The sequence below is a fragment of the Corvus brachyrhynchos genome, unplaced genomic scaffold (genome assembly GCF_000691975.1).
Source record: "Corvus brachyrhynchos isolate BGI_N302 unplaced genomic scaffold, ASM69197v1 scaffold27, whole genome shotgun sequence".
Classification (NCBI taxonomy): Eukaryota; Metazoa; Chordata; class Aves; order Passeriformes; family Corvidae; genus Corvus; species Corvus brachyrhynchos.
Genome location: NW_008239139.1, coordinates 362,274 through 379,729, shown reverse-complemented (window position 1 = coordinate 379,729; position 17,456 = coordinate 362,274). Strand labels below are relative to the sequence as shown.

The window sequence follows — 17,456 nt, the reverse complement described above, 5'->3', positions numbered from 1 at the left end:
TAAGCCAACAGGATGCCTTCAAAATTAAAAGGAGGAAGGGCTTAAATGCTTCTGTCAATAAGTTTTGGCATGTATTTTCCTCCTGTTTTCACCAGCCGGTGTGGGAAGTGAAGATGGACATTTGGCTTTGCCAATCTACAGCATATGAGAAACATCTTTTATTGGAGAAGGTGGGATCTTTAGTGCTGAAAAAAGGCTTTTTTATCTAGACTGAAAATAAATAAACCCACATGCTCAGTTGTTGGTAATGTCAAGGTTTTTAGTGACTTTTAAAAATTTGCATGGTAAAATCAATCTCTTAAAATACTGTTTACCGAAAATCCAGGTCAAAAGATAGCTTAAGGACTCTTCAAATAATGTTTGCAGTAAAACTTATCTGAAAAACTGAAAGAGGAAAGAATTGAAAGGCAAACCTGCCGTTTTCAAAGAAGCTACTCCCATCACTGAAGGAGAGATGCAAAGTCCTCTTATTTTTATTTTTTTCCTTCTTCTGGGCGCTGGTTGTTGTGGCTATATCCTGGTTTTCCTCTTCTTGATGCTGAAGGGCATGAAGTGGTCAGAGCTCTATTTTATGTGTCTATTAAAATAAGGTGACCAAGAGCTCATTGTGCTTTGAAGGTGGGATCCAGAGAAAACTGGCCTTTGTTGCTGAGTTTTGTGGTGGCTTGACCACCACAGGCAAAAAAACAGCAGATGAGAAAGCAAAAAAAATTAGGTGGTTGCTCCTTATAAGGGCCTGGGTCTCTTGCTTCTCCTCTGCAATGTAGACCTCGCCCACCTCATCATGAATTTTTTGCTTTACTCTCCTTTATGATCACAAAGGGACCCTGTGCTTGCTGTGCAGAGTGAGGTTCAAACATTGAAAATCCTGTTTATGCCTGTGGTAATTCCCTGTAGGCAATAACGTCAGTGCTGGCCACTTGTCCCAGCCTGATCCTGTGCTAGTAATGAGTATTCGCAGCATGCATTTCAGTGTCTGATTAAATCTTTCTGAAAGGCCATCTGTTTGAGGAGGATGTGGCATTGGCTTTAATACTTTTTATACCTAGTACTCAATGCTGCTCTTTCATGACCTTAGACATAAAGTTTGTCCCCTTGGTTAGTTAGCAACTTTCCTGATACTCTTATCAGAAAAAATAATTGAATCAGGGCTGTTGCAACCTGGTGGGTCACTGTATATATTTGGGGAAATGTGCATGCTCAAGCCACAGAAATTTCACATACCCAATGAGACTTTGTTGTGTTCAGGGCTGAGAAAAAGGTCTCTGTTTTCTGGACAGGGAGTAAAGCACATCCAGCTGCCTTTCTTTTATAGCACTCAGACTTGAATCTGATGTGGTCATATATCTGTTGATACATGCCAAATCAGTAAGTAATCTAGCCTTTCTGCTGCATGCTTTCAACTGTGCAAAATAGCCAGCTTAAGCAGTCTTTCAGGGTCATCTTCCTATAGGCTTGGAAACACAGTTTCCCTTTGTGATCCTATTGGCATAAAGCAAATCTTGCCCAGCCTATCTTTTCCCGCTTCCTGCCATTTGTTTTCCTTCATGGTATGGTCTCAGTAGTCAGCCCTTCAGCTGAAAGGGAAAATTGTTACCCTGAGGTTGTGCACATTCCCTTTCTTTTGTAGTTTGTCTCCCTTACTGTTCTTCATCTCTTCTTTACGTTACCCTTTCAGTGTGCTCCCCAAAAGTTTCTCAGAAGATGCTACTTGAGGTCACTGAAAGCCCTTTCTTTTCCTGCTTCATCTGTGATCTGGGTGTGGGGTTTTCAAACCAGCAAGCAAAAGCAATCTTGTATTGAATTAAATAATCTGGAGATTAACTTTCTGCACAGCAGAGTCTTTAATGCCAAGGTGGGATATAAGATCTAATCTTTGTTTACATAGTCGTTTTTTTTGGTTTGTGTTTTCATACTCTTCATCTAAATCTGCAAGGGGCCTATTGACTGAGACCAGGAATTTCATGTATTAATTTCACCTTGCTGTTTAGACCAATAGCATGTTTGAGCACTTTCCCACTACAAACAGGCTTTCTTCTGACATGTGTAACTAGAGCATATCATCTAAATTCTCAATATAGAAAAAAAAAATCATGGATTTACTGACCTCATTGCAGCAATAGAGCTTTCCCCTTCTCTGTCAGTTTTAACAATTTCAGTTTTGTCTTTCCCATTTCATCCTTTTATGTTTTTTTTTTTTTCCTTCTGTCTGTTGTTGGTTCACCATTCTTCCTTCCTGAGTCACTTCCAGAGCCAGAAGGGGAGTTGCAGCACCTGTGGTATTAGTGGGTGATCTTTGAATTTGTCTCTTCGTCTTTCTGTGTCTCTGTTTGCCTACAGTGACCTCTCTCAGCCCCATGCACTGCCTCCTTTTTGCGATACAGTGTGACCTTTTCTGAAACAGTTATGAAAAAGCTGTTCCATGGTATTTCATTCTTGTTCAACCATCTTGTCCATCTTTTGGTGTGTTTTGATCTCTGGAGGTTTTTTCCTTGATCTGTCTCAGCTGTTACCATCTACTTTGCACTCCTTTGATATTTCTCCCTTTTCTCTTGTGTCTACTTACCTTAGCAGATCCATACTCCTACTTATAAGAGGCACTGACAGTCCATCTTGCCAGCAGGAGAACCGTTTAAGTGGCCAGCATTTGGGTGCCAAGTGCATGAAGTTGCTTTGCTTTTTAACGTGATGACGAGTCAGTCTGACTGTCTCCGTGCACAAAGGCAACCAGCTTTGTTTGCTGGGGCAGTTCTCTTCTTGCCACCGTGTCCAGGCTGCCCCAGGGGCTGCCTCTCTCCACCTGCCCTTCCCTCCCCCCAGCCTTCTGGAGCCAGCAGAGCCGGAGGCTTTCGCTAGACCCCGTATCTGGATTTTGAGGAGAATTTAACATTACTTAACAGAACGTTACTTATTATGGAAAACGACAGATTGTCTGTCACGGGTAACCTCGAGGAGAGGCTTGCTGAAATGTGCCCTCGATGTCAGCCAGCTACAAGGCAGGAATCCCTGCATAGTGTTTTCTGTCTGCCTTTTGTTAAGAGCAGCCTGAATGATGGTGGTGATTCCCTCCCGAAAATCCACCTAGAAAATCCTGCATCCATGGCAGTCAATGCTGCCTTGCCCTGGCTTCACAGCCTGTGAGTGTTCAGGGCTTTCTCTTCTTCCTTCACAGCATTTTTCCCTCCCGCTGGGATAAGCAAGCTATATCTAAGGGAGACAGAGACTAAAGGGGAGCTGAGCACCTCCTTTCTCTCTTCAACAGAAATTTACACTTTTTAATAATGTAATCTCAATTAAAAACATACCAATTAAAATGGGCTTTTTAGTAGCTCTCTGGGGAGAGGGAGCTATAATTCACATTAAAATGTAAAGCTTCAGAAGCAGGGAGAGCTAGGTGCATTGCAAGCGCCCGAATATTCAGTGATTTTAATTACAGTGGAAACTTGATAAATTGCTTTGTGCCACAATCCATTATTAACAGCTTAATGAATATCACTGCTGCCTCTTTTAAACTGCTCCACGGTGAAAATGATTGTCAGTATTTCAGTTGTGAACTCTGACTTTTTGGTGTGCCTGTATATTTGCCCCTTAAAGAGAGAAGGTTGGTGAAAGTCTGCAGGCTTGGCTTTGGGTCTGGGTGAGTTCTGCTGGCTGCAGCATCCTGGGAAAGAGAGACAGGTCGAAAGATGGAGCTTTGGTGTTTCGCCGCTATTGGGACTGGCCAGGGTTTAAATCTGCCCCTTGCAGTTTAGAAGCAATGTCTTTGAGCATGTAAAGAGCCAAAGAGGGATCAGCAGATCATGAGGCTGCCTTTACATGTGCTGTTTCTCTGCATAATGCCCATCAAGGACAGAGGACTGCTTGGGGTGTCTGCTCAGGGTTAAAGGGAAGCAACAGTGTCACAGCCCATGGTCAAGCATGCTGCTGCTGAGCTTATTTTGGAGTGAGCAAGGTGCCAGTTGGTTTGAATTTTCCAGGTTTTCGCCAGAAAAAAAGCTGGTTTGAGGCATGGAATTAGGCAAGTCCTTTTGGAATGCTGAAATGTGACCGGTGATTGTGCTCAGCTTTGAATAGAGATAAAACAGTTATTTTTTTCTTGACAGTTATTATGGCTGTAATTGTGCTCATGCTACAATGCTAATGTTAAACATATAAATATGTGTATTTGTCGTGAAATGATACCTTTCCCCCACTTTTCAAAGCAGCTTAATGTTTCAAGGACAAATGTTATTTTTAGGAATGATACTATTTTAGATGCTAACAGCAGGTATAGGGGGCTTATACTTGTGTCCCATTGAAGTGTTAAATCATGGGATTTTAAATAGCCATGGTCTGGCTTCTATGCAATTTATTATTTATTGTGGGTGTTCTGTTTTCACTTGATCATGTGGTCAGACCAGAGGGTTACAATCCCAAAATGGGGTTACTGCCAGGTGTTGACAGGATCTTGACAAGATCTGAGTGAGATGCAGGATAGATCTCAGGACAGAAATGACTGGGAACTGCTCTTTTAATTCAGAGAAGTCACAAGTGCCTGTATGGGATAAATGTGATTTTTCTGAGTATCTTGGGGGCTTGCTGTTATGATTCTAATTATGTTTTTCTGTAAAACAACAAAAATGTATTCACTTTCACCGTCTCAGAAATGCTAACATTACTCATGATGATGTTAACTTGTACCCTGCCAATTACACAGAACTCTTCTGGATCATTATATCATAATTTTTTTTTTTTTCTTTTGTGGAAAATCTTCTGTTGACAGAGTAGTAATGATGCCTCTAAGTTTCTTAAGTATTGCTCAGTCAGGGATATGTAAGATGTGGGAGATGTCCTCATAATTTTGGGGAGAAAGACAGCTTGTATTTGGCGTGCTGGTAATGTTTCTGTAGTTGTATTTTTAAAATTTTTTTTAGTTTTACTTCAGGAAGCATTCCAGGCTGTCATTTTTCATGCATCCCTGTACTGGCAGAGGACAAAGTGGCAGGCAGTATATAAAATGTCATCTAATTTTTCTTTTGTTCTTTAATTCACGCACACGTGCTTCTTCTGTGTGTTTATCAGTGCGCACAAAATGCCTATATTTGCAAGATAATAGCTGTGTAAATATTAGAAAGTCATACTGAAACTCCGTGAAGGAAAGGAGAGCAGGGGGAGAATCCTTCCTGCTACCGAGGAGCCATCTATTGGATAAAACCCATAACTGAACCGAGCATTCATGAAGCTGTGGAGGATAACACAGTTTGTTATTGGTCACTGGTTAGCTGAAAATAATCCTTTCCTTCCCAGTGCTTTCACCCACTGTGTTAGAAACCTGTATCCGTTCACGCACACAAGTCATGGGAGTCATATATAGATGTGATTTATGTACTTTAGGTAAAAGCCAGTTTAATATAGCTGAAAATCCGGGATAAATCCTAATGTAGGGTGCAGGTGTGATCATGAATGGATAAGCTGGCAGTAGGATTGCCTACCAGCGGTGGAGAGCAGTTGCTTGAAGAAGTGATAAAGACAATTTCTCCCCCCGTATTGTTACTAGAGAATAAAAATAACATTAACTGTACTTTTTTTTTTTTAGCAGTACGTGCCATTTATGTCAGTCTGAAAAAGATGATTAGTTTAGTTAAAAAAAAGGTTTTTTAGTTTCCTGAAATTAATTAAGGGCATCACAAAACCAAATAATGAGCTGTTCCTTCCCTCAAAACATATGTAATCTATATGTTGTGTGATGCAGAAAGAAAGAATCTTGAACTAACCCTGGGGAGAGATGAGGGAGGGCAGGATGTGAGCAGTAAATTCCCTGAATGGCCCCAAAACATCCTGATGGCTCTTCAAAGTGAGTGGTGGGGCTTTGCAAGAATATTAAAAGGAGCATATGGGGCAGGAAGAACAAAGAGTAAGAAAGAAATAATGAGATTCATGTGCATTTTCTTGAGTGTCAGACAACTGCTAAAACAAGAAATTATTATTAATCAGGAATTAAATATAAGCAAATAAGATTGTAATCTGTGGCAAGTAGAAAGGAACAGAGGACTGCCTGCAACAGTAGCCTTTAGTCAGCAGAGGGTCAAGCTTCTGGGTGTCAGACACTTAGCCTAAAACACTCCCTTCCTGCATCCTCCCTTCCTCGTGCAAATAACAGAGGGGAGGAGTGCCAGAGGGTTTAGCGGGAGGCCAGATGAGCTTTGGGAGAGGATGCATGCATACAGTGTGAAGTAGGGTGGACAGCTTGCTGCTGGTTTGGGGATGGGTGCCTGTTCCACATGCTGGCATACGTGGCAGTGCCTGGACCAAGCTGTTCTTTCCCCCCATCACTCAGTTATTTCTTGCCTTGTGTTTCCACACTGTGTATTCTGACAATGTCACTCCTCCCCCTTCAAGCAGCAAAACACGTGTGGGGCAGGAGAAGCTCAGCTACCACACACACAAATCCAATATTTATTGTTTGCACTGTGATAATGCCAGGACTCATTATCAGAGTGGTGTTATCCTAAATGTTTTGCAAATACGAATGAGGAGGTTGCTGTCCACTGGTATTTGCTGCCAATGTCTCTTGCTCACCACGATGCAGAGACTGGGAAAGCTGGATGGGACTCTGTAGCCACTGAATTTTGGGCTGCTTTCTGAGCCTTCCCCATGTGTGCATGCAATGGAGGGAGCTGTGCTGGTTATGCTGCTGTGCTGTGGCCTGAACAGAGCTGCCAAGCAGCTGCCATAACCTGCATGACACTTGTTTGCTATTAGACTGAATTTCATGTTGAAAAACTTAGTGCTTGTCTTAGATACCTGAGCCTGGTGCTGGAGGAAAACTCCCCAGAGTCAGAGACAATGGCCCAGTTCATTAGGGGTGTAAATGGACCCTGCTGCAGACAATCCCTTGATTTTACACTGAAGAGCCACTGGGAGGGTTTCCAGCTCTCTAGGCAAGCTGCATGTTTCTCTGTGGACCCACACAGTTAATGAAACAACCAAATAGGACTGTATCTTCTTTCCCACCCATAGCTGTAGTATCTCTTCATCCTACAGATCACTTTAGCCAAGTCAAGCCTTTGGCTAGGATCTTAAAACCAGTCTTCTCTTGGAAGAGTTGTAAACAGCTGTGTTAACATTATGTCAGCTACAAACAGCTCATTGCTTTCTCTTCCTTCACTAACAATTAATAAATAAAATAAATTCAAATTTATTTTTGTCCCTGGTTTCTGTGGGACCATCTGGAGAAGGAGGCTGCTGTCTTTCAAGATGTGAGCCCTCTAGTGCCACTCGCAGCAGTATAAGCGGAGGGGAGATAGGTCACTAACAAAATCTTGGATTTAAGAATTCCCTCCAGGTTTATTTTCAGGCTGAATTAGGCTTACCCATCTCTCTGTAAGCTACTAATGCTTTTACTTTAACTTTGCTTTTTGAAGGTCAGAAAGGTGCAAAATTTTTGAAGAAGAAACTATCAGTACCTGTGCACTCTTCTCTCCTGTGAATGGAGGCACTACTATGTGAAAATAATTTTGTATTTTTCAGCAGTTTGATTTTTATGTTCTCATCATGCTTTATTAAAGATTTTGAATATATATATATATGAAAATATGTACAGGTTGTGGAGTTGCAGACTTTATGGATGTAGCTGGTGAAATCTAATGATTTACAATATCTTTGGTGACTCACTGGAGGAGGGGAAACCTCTGCAGTGACGAAAAAGGTCCAGTGCTGGGGTGGACTGCCTGGGGATGCTGTGGGAAGTCAGGGTTTGCTGGGTTTTTAAGAACAGGTTAGACAAACAGCTGTCAGTGCTGGTTTGGCTGATGCTGCCTTGTGGCAGGGGGATGAAGCGGATAACTTGCTGAGTTCCTTCCAGGGCTCCTTCCCCTCTATGATGATGCTTTTGCCTTAAACTCTTTGCGTGTGTGTAAATCTGTTTTCATCCTAGGTCTTAAAGGGTTTTCTGAGATCATCATTAGCTTCTCTTCACGGTGTTTTATAAGATTTGATGTCTGTTGTTACGATTTTACAGATGGAGAAGCTGCACCAGCTATAACTGTGCTTTACAGGCAAAAAAGGGAGTGCAGCCTAAAGCATCTCAGCTACTGTGGAAGGGCACTGCTTTAACCAGTAAATCAGATTGGCCACTATGCAGATTTAGTGGTAAACTTAGCCCATAAAACCCATATCATCTTCTAATTTAGGCTTATTCTCGGCTTTATTTTTATCTTTTATTTTTTAGAACAACACTGGTCACATAGAGAAGATATGTTTTGATGCCATGTTTAATGCTTTCTCTTGTCAGGTGCCTTCATCTATTTGCTGACTTACCTGCCCTTCCTGGGGGCAGCTTTCATTTTGCCTTTAGCAACATTATTGTAGGGACACTTTTCTTTCAAGTAGCAAGCAAAGGCATTGCTGTGGCTTCTGACATCAAATGCAACGTTATTGAATACTCACAGGGTTCTCTTATAGATGTGAACTATGGTCAGCAGTTTGCATGCAAGGTTAGTGATGGTAAGATACGAAAATATCCAGTCCAAAGTTACACAAAATCTTCTCAATCTGGGGTTTTATTATAAATATTAAAATCAGATCAGGCTGGCAAAAGGCTGCTCCACCTTCCAAATCAGCACTCAGTGAGTTTTTCTTTTTTGCTTTAAATTTAGTAATTTTTTTAATGCAAGTTATATCACTTTGTAAGACCTGCCTGCCTTCAGACACTCAGCCCATTCACAATAAAATTATTGCAGTGTTTTCTTCTGCTGCTATTAGCAAATGCAAACAAAAGGGTTTTATCTGCCAGACTGAAAAGTCTGCTGGCCACTCTTGAGCAATGGCCATACCCTGCAGTCCAACAGAATCCAGGTCCTTCCAGAGCTGAGCATCACCTCTGAGAGCACCTTGTCCTCAACCTTCAGACACGCAAATTTGTGGGCCTCTCAGTTGATTACAGCTTCCATGTTCAAGCACAAGGCAAAAGGACATTCTCTCTGAAATGTTTTGGACTTAGATGTATTAGCAGAGAAACTGGGTTTTTTTGTGATTTCACTGAGAAACCAAATCAAACCTGCAAGTGTTAGAGGTTGAATTTGATCCTTTCAAAAAAGTTTGGCAAAATGATAGTTTTAGTGGGGCTCCATTTTGTGCTTCCTTTTCAAAAGGATCTGGGTAGCTGCTGCAGTGCTTTACTGAAAACTTCGTGGTGATGCAGGTTTGTCTTACCTGAAATAAGGGTTGCCAAATCAAGCTTATAAAAAGCTTCCTGGATAGACATTGATAGAGCAGTGTTTGTACAAGTTTGCTGAAATAATATGAGATGTGAGCTTTCTACCTGCTAGATAAGGATTCTGAAATCTATCTTTTTTGAGTTTCCATCAGATCATTTGAGAAAGACCAGGAGGGTCTGTACAGTTTATTGGGAATGGTATTATGTTAGCAGCATCACATTTGTAATACTTTCACACCACAGCAAGTGCTTTACAGACTACTGACCAATTAAGTCATTTATTTTGATTCCTTGATTCATCATAAGGTAGATTTTTGTGTTTCTGGGCTCTTTTGAACTCAAAATGCAGATATGAACTATCAGACTGGTGCAAAATTTGAGCGTAATTTGCAGAAAACATGACTGAAATCAAAGCATTAAGAACTAAAATTGTAACTGAGATATATTTGGTAGTTTTCCTTAAGTAATTTTTTTACTTCAGCTTGCATAGAAGTTGAACAGCTTAATCTCTCTACCAAAAGCATGACCCAAGGGTCCCCTGGATCCCCAAAGCATGGTGAATTTGCTAGAAGGTCAGCTGGCATGTCGGTCTTAGGTATGAAAACACAGCTCCCTGTTTAGGATGGAGAGAGCTGGAGACATCTCCTGCCCCCCAAGACCCTGGCCTCCTGTGAGAAAAGTCACGCTGAATCTCTCCTGTGAGCAGTACAGCTCTCATCTTCTGACAGCTGCAAAACTTGCAAGCCATGATTTGAGGAGGGGAGGTGGATTCTGGCGGCCTGGCCTTCCCCAGCACCGCGCACATCTATCCTTCCAGCACGGAGCACATCTCTTGTTATGCCTCTGTGCAGAGCGATTCCTGTGCATGGCCAGGTGATGTTTAAGGAGACTAATGAGAGGAATGATACGGCCCAGAACACCGGTGTCAGGAAATATATTGCAAGGTGTCTATCTTGGGGAAGCTGTAAGCGGGGCTTGTCTTATTATATATTTCAAAGGGGATGTCTGTGTCACCCCAAGTTAGACATTCACCCTGTCCCACACTGCATTCAAATGATTTTTTTTTTTTTTTCAAATTGTAGCTTTCCATTCAATTATCATTGGCTTAATGACAGGCTCTGTGTTGTACAGGGGCAAATCGAGAGTCCATCGCATTAGCACGCCATTCTTTTGTGGCAGGAATTTTTCTGAGGCCATTGTAACATAACTATGCAAGTGTCAGAGGACAGGATGGAGGCTATTATGGGCTTCTGCTTTTTGTGAGGGAAATCAAACAAATGTCCCTGATGGAAAAAGGAAGCCAGCAGCTGGATGTGATGACCAAAGAATGTTTTTGTGCAGTGGCACTGTAAGTACTTGGTCTATTGTCAAACTGAAAAAAATGCCTTTTTAAAATTTTTTTTTTCCTTCTGCTGTCAGCCAAAGTGGACAAACACCCCCCCACCCCCCGTGAATTTTCATGAGATGCCTTTTCCTTATTTCTAGCACTTAACAATCCAGTTGTAATTGGGTTTATGCTAGTATTTGCCTCTATTGCCATTGTTAGGTTTTGGAATCAGAGCAATTTTTCCATCCTGATGGTGCGGAAAAAAATATGTTTCATTATGACTTGTTATAACCCTGGAAATCTCTTCTCTCGCTTGGGTTGACAACGATTTTTTATGTAGCACTCTATACTGATGCCTAAAGTGAAGTAGAATGAAGCATAAGGAAGAGAAGCTTTGCTGAAATATCGCTCCTTCCACCGTGCAGAATTATCTCAGAAAAAAGCTTGCTTCTCCCTAATGTTATGCTTTTTTTTCCCCCTACTATTATTCAAGTAGTTTTTGCAAATGAATGTTGTTTTTGCAAGGTTTGTTTATGAGGCCATTGCTCTTAGCAACCCCTGCTCACCTGTGAGCAAATTACATGGCACAGATATCCAGTATCCGGTTGCTTCTGGATAGGATGACCTTAAAAACAGATTCTGCAACAAGACAAGCTTTTAAATTCCTAACCAAATATATTACGTGAGTAATAAAAAGAGCTCCTCAAAATGGCCACAGAGGCATTTCAGAGCACATTCCTGGGAATATCCACTTGTGCTAGTATTCATTAAGTTTGCTTTCAGCAAAAATTCTCATGAATGAAATTTTATTCACTAGTCATTATGATTATAACTTTGCTATCGCAGCTATAACCCGATGCTTTGTATAAGGCCAGGACCTGATTTTGTTTAAGGCTGGAAAAACATCTTACAGGGTCTCCAGAGAGTGTGTTGTCTAAATATAAGACCAGGCTCGTCTAACAGCTCATGACTGGGAACAGCAAACCCTCAGAGGGCAATGGGTTTGTTTACAAGAAAATTCACAGCTAGAGAAGGATGGATGCAGAACCATAGCAAATGTTACACCTTTCAAGCTACAGGATGCTCCAGTGTTACAATTCCACTGAATAGGAAGGTAATTATGCATTTTTATGTTGTGAAGGTAGTTTAGGTGATGGTGGTTAGTCTTGCAGATAAAGAGACTATCTCTATAGATGCAGTTCATTACTACATTGAGTTTATCCACACACTAATGAACGCACTGGAACTGGACTCTCTTGGTTGTTGGTTTTTTTTTTGGTTGGTTGGTTTGGATTTTTGTTTTGGGGTTTGTTTTTGGTTGTGGGGTGGTGGTTGTTGTTGTTGTTTTTTATAATTTTACAAATGGCCTAATACAAATATATATACCAGGGAAATTCCTGAAGCACAGGCTATGCCAAAGAGTTGGACTCCGAGTTGTGCAATACATGAACTCCTAGGGTGTCAATAAGCCCTTCCTGGAAAAGTTAAATGGGATCTTTTAGCTATTCACAGCTGCAGTGCGCATGAAGTCTTGCTTCCTCCAATCTACAGGAACATAATGGAGCAGAGATATCCTATCATGCTGGTGGGAATTGTGCCTAAGTCTATGTTACAGCGGGGATTACTGTAACATGCATATATCAAACCAGGAGTCCCGTGGGAAAGAAATATATAGAGAGAGATTCTTGGTAGATGTTTCAGAGATGTTTATTTCTCCAGCCGCATGGGTGGGGCTCTGCTGAGGACCCCTCACAGTCACTGGACCGAGGGTCCTTTGCCTGTGCCGGGAAACACAAACCAACCAGTGGGGAATGAGGCTGACCAGGGGCAGGGAAACCCCGTGCCTCCCCTCAGGGCCCCTCTCCCAGGGCTACATGGCAGGGGGAGGAGACCCCGACAAGTCTGGGCACAAGAAAGTATTTTCAGAACTGCAGCTCATTTGCAGAGCACAATGTCTATAATGATTTTTGTGTGCCTTCACCTACTGTTGGAAAAGCACATCTCCCATGCCTTGGAGGAGATTGTCTGACTGGTGAATGTGTAGAGTCCTTCAGCAGGCAGTGACTGGCACTGGCTGATATCTGGATTTTTGGGTGTACCAGGGTACAAGATGCTCATGGGTAGAAGGTACATTATGGAAAGATTCTGTGGGGTGGAGGGAAGGAGCTGTTAAAGAGGCACTGAGCCAATCCCTTGTGTTATTCAAACCCCGAAATAACCATTCCTCTCTGCCTGTAGATCGGTCAGAACAGTTTGTTGGCAGCAGAGCTACGTACAGGACACTGAGTATTCTCCTGTTTTCTTGTATCACTGCTTTATTTTCCCATGTCATATAAAAAATAATCTGATTAAGCCGTTTGACATTTATAATTAATTAGTTCTTCCTTACTCTTATCTTGTTTGCCTGTCCTTTTCTCTGGCCCTTCTTTTTTCTATTTTATCTCTCAATCATCAGATCCAAGAAATCATTCAAATGATTTATTTTTAACACATAAATGCAGCTTTACAGCATATTATTTTCTTTTGAAGAAAGGCTTGGTCCCTTCTTTTGTCCATCCCACTGCACAAGTTGTCATGTTCTGGCACTGCAGTCACTTCTAAGTCCTTGAGCTATCATGTATTCTGTTGGTATTTGAGGAATTGAAAATCAATCACACAGCCTTATGGCTTAGGTTCAGCACAATTCTATTATGCCCACTCGCAAAAGTCAATTCAAACCTTTTGGGCTATATTTCAAAGCCTAATCAAGCTTGCTGTCCACACTGGTTTGGAGTCAGCTCACTCTTGGCTGTAGGTCTGTTGATTAGAGCTTTTGTGTCAGAAACTAGTGTGAAAGAAAGCAGTTCTCATAGCAATAGAATCATTCAGTGGGCATTTTGCAAAGACAAACCACCCAAACAGGTTTAGTGGTAGGGGAATGCTTACTGTTTTAATATGGTTCTGCAAATATGTTTTAAAAAAATTAAATTATTAAAAAAAAAAGTTTTAAAAAGAAGCTATCTTGGTAGGAGTGTTCATAACTGTACTTTCTCATAAAAAGATATCCCAGTTTACTGAGATTAGATTTCAGTCCTGTCACGCTAAGCTGGTACACAAAGTATTGTAGATGCAACCCTGAACTTAGATGGTGACTTTCATGCTTTGGACCATATGAACAAATGAGGATGGTTCATCCAAGCAGATGGACCAGCTCCTCCAAGCATGAGTTGTGCTGCCTCCATCTGGCAGGTGCACATGGGGCCTGCATGTACAGTGTCTGTGTCAGTCCCCCAATTTCCAGCAAGTGCCAAGAACTCACTCTAAGAATGAAAGAAGCTCTGGAATGAAAGAGCTGGCCGTTAGGAATCCTCTGTGAAGATACGTACCTGTTATGAATTGGGGGCAGATCAGTCTCATCTCACTGGGAAGAAAGCAATAACAGGCTCTTAGTTACAGCATTTCCATCTGATTTATGGAAGTCTCCTCATTTGGTGAAAGGCTGGTGGCCATTCTGTGGGAGCAAAGTGTACGCTGTAAATAGGAAGTAGCTCTCTGTTCCCATCCTTGTGGAAGACATTGCTCTGTGACCCATTCCTCACATTCCTTGTCCTGCTGTGTTCTGCAGAGGCGCAGGGATTTTCTCCAGTGGATGCTTGACGCCTGTGATTCAGCCAACTCCCTGGCAGCCGGGTGCTCAGATGTGATCGGCCCATCTGCTGCTCCCAGACAGAATGAGGCGCCTCTGGTTGGCAGGGCCTCATCTGGAAAGGCTCAGAAGACGCTAACAGAGGATGAGATAGCAGGCCAAGCTTTCCTGTTCCTGATCGCTGGGTATGAGACCACCACAAGCACGCTGTCCTTTGCCACCTACTTGCTGGCCACCAACCCAGAGTGCCAGGAGAAGGTGCTTCGGGAGGTCGATGAGTTCTCTGCAAAACACGTGAGTATGATGTGCTGGTCTGGGGCTTCCTGCTGGGAGCAAGGTGATGTGACTGTATCAACACAAGAGATGGCCTAGAAACTTTGTGTCATGGTGAATGCTTAGCCTTTAAGAAATATTTTCCGCTATTGAAATCAACGCTGTTGTCAGGCTCTAAAAATACATATTTCTATTTTTTTCCTCTTGTATGAATGCTTTTACTGTTTTTTGTGGTCAATTTTATATACTGATCTTTGTAGGACCATAAATAGTGTTCTTACAAATTATAAACTTCAAATTTTTGCTTTAAATGTTCATAACTTTGTTTTCCTTTAGCAGCAGAATATATATGTAAGCTTAAAAAAAAAAAATCACCATATGTAATTCTCTTATACTGTGTTCGAATTACTTCTCCTTCATTATCGGTATTTGCCAAGGGCATTTTTGTTTCCGGGACTGGAGTTATTTACTTGTTTCATTCATATATGGCAGGTCCAGTTGTGTCCTCATGTCTGGCGAGTTCAGCTGACTTCCTTAAGGCCTGCCTAGCTGTGAAGGTGCAACCTGGCCTGGAGTATGGGCAGTTTACTGGGTACTGCGGGGGGCAGAGTTGCACACAGAACCTCCTGCTATGCAGCCCCAAGGAAAATACAGTTAATCTCCTCACCAGGTCCTGAAAGCTGACAGCCTAAGAAACCAAAGGGCAATTGCTGGGAGAGCTGTCCTATAGGATAGGTGTGTGATGATGTTCGTATCTGTCTGTAGACAGGGATGTGAAATAGTAGGCTTTTCCATGCAAGTGAACAGAAATCTGAGTGCAATCAGTGATTAACTGTCTGGTTCCTGTAGTAGGGAACTGTAGGGAGTCCATGTGTGTGGCCATGTCTACATTAACAAGTAGTATGCTGCTGTAGGCACAGGTTCATCACCCAGCACAGCTGGTAGTGGGTACACACTCTATGCACCTCAGGAGTTTATTCTGGGGTAGTTACAGTCTGGCTCTATGAGTACCAAATTTCCCTTAGCCATTGGTCTGGTCTAGTTCCAGTTAAAGGAGCCCTTGCTGTACACTTGGAAACTGCTGTGTGAGCCAGTGCAAGAGCTTCAAATGTGGGTGTGCTTCCGATCCAAGCTAGAGAACTTAATGGACCCTGGCTTGTATCTGGCCTGACTGAGCTGCCACTCACTATTGGTAATGTTTCAATAATAATCAAATTCAAGTGCTTAATTCTTGACTCTTTTGGCTCTCTTTCAATATTTTGCTAATAATTTCAGCTTTTGCACTGTCTAGGAGAGGTTATGAAGCTAGGGACACTTGTGGCAGAGAAGTCAATGTAGAGAATTGGCACTCAAATTAATTTCTGCATGTCACCCCTGTACAAAGTCTGTGTGATGCCTCGAATCAAACTGGTGTCCTCATCCCAAACCGTGCTGTCCCATGTCATATATTGATTGGAAGCACCTTTCACATAACTTCCCTGTACTTTGTGAGTTGTCAAGTTTAGCTTTAGATGGTGCATATATGTCTGCATGGCCAAGGAGAAGAGAGAGAGAAGGATAACGATTTATCTGCAGTCCCTGATAACAGGAAATCCGTAGATCTGATCTGTGCAGCCCCATCCTTCAACAGATTTCCTTTTGTAAACAGGTCATGATTTGGCAGGGGAGTGGGAGGGGGCAATACACTGCTCAAGGAGCCCACCCCAGAATAAGGAAAAGGGTGCAGCAGTTCAGTCCCCTTAGTGACTGTAATTAACTACTTTTAGCCTAGAAAATGAGATCTATGTGAACGGTTTGCAAGTTACGGGAGCAGAAGCTATTTTGGAACTGGGTATATATAGATGCTGTGTTCAGTTGTCATGCAAGAGAGAGGGAGGGAGGGGACACAGAAGCTACAGGCTCACAGTTAGTTATCAAGTCAGTTGCTAAGAAATTTGATTAGGTTATTGCTTGTACTCAGCACATTAGCTTTGCTCTTATCAAGGTGCTTTGCAATTTTCAGAAAGGAAGGGCTCTAGAAGGCCAAAACGGGGAATGGTAGAGTCAGATTGTTTTGACATGTGGTGGAAGACTGTTTTGAGTTGCAGATATGCAAGTATTAAACACAGTACCCTCTTCAGCCAAATGTATACTCAGGTAATTATAACTACAAAATGCCCTCCACCACGTCCCCCTTCCATCCTCCAACCATTTCAGTTGCCTGATGCAGCATGTTTTATTGCCCTAATCTGTGGTGTGGAGCTGCAGTCTGATTTTACAGCTGCTGCTGTGTATCATCCCAGAGATGATTGTACTTTGATGGTGAACAGAGTGATTTATATACTCATTTACCAAAGTTTATAAAGACATGTGAGAGCTATCTGAGAAAAGGTACTATAAATGACAGGCACAATTCCAGCTTTTTGGCACACCAGTCAGAAAGACAAAGCATGGCAACCTTGTGATAGCCAGTAATGGAGCAAGGTTGGTCCATCTGGACATACAGCAGTATTTTGGTGGCTCTGGGTGTTGTACTTGAGGATACCCCTGCATTTGCTGTGATCTTCATTTGTCTGTCTTGCACAGCAGGTGCACTGGCAGGATGGGAGAGCATAAAGGGGATGGAGAAAGCTGAGACACTGTTGTGTTAGATCCCTGCACAGGCGTGGTGCAGACTGCTGCAGTGTGGTGTGGAAATGCAAAGCTAGGTGCTGGAAGTGGTCTAGCCCCAGTGCTGGGAGTTGGGAACCCAGAATAGAGACAGGAGCATGTTGTCCTGCTCTGTTGTGTCCAGCCAAGTTTGTTTCAGAGCTGTCCTGGGAGATCTCATAGCTAATCTTCGCCACAGAGCCTGAATACACTGTGGAGATGGCACTTCCAGGCAAGTGTCCTCAGAAAACAGTGTCTGAGTGAGCCATGGGTTGTCATTTTTTTCTTTTTACCTCCAGGACCATCCTCATCTGCTTGCTAAAGGACTTTTTAGGTCTTTTCTTGACTGATAGCTAAGTGTCAAGGCTTCATGATGTCTCTTTTCCTCACAGTGAGAAGACCCACCT

General features: G+C 42.4%; 1 protein-coding gene across 7 annotated transcripts in view; it reads left to right on the top strand.

Annotated features, from left to right (window-relative positions):
* TBXAS1 (thromboxane A synthase 1) overlaps nucleotides 1-17,456 on the top strand; it is a 265,782-nt gene that overhangs the window by 182,074 nt on the left and 66,252 nt on the right. For all 7 annotated transcript variants that reach the window (XM_017739992.1, XM_017739993.1, XM_017739994.1 and 4 more), the window contains one exon: nucleotides 14,128-14,442. In XM_017739992.1, the coding sequence (XP_017595481.1) occupies nucleotides 14,128-14,442 (315 nt within the window). The remainder of the gene's footprint in view (nucleotides 1-14,127; nucleotides 14,443-17,456) is intronic.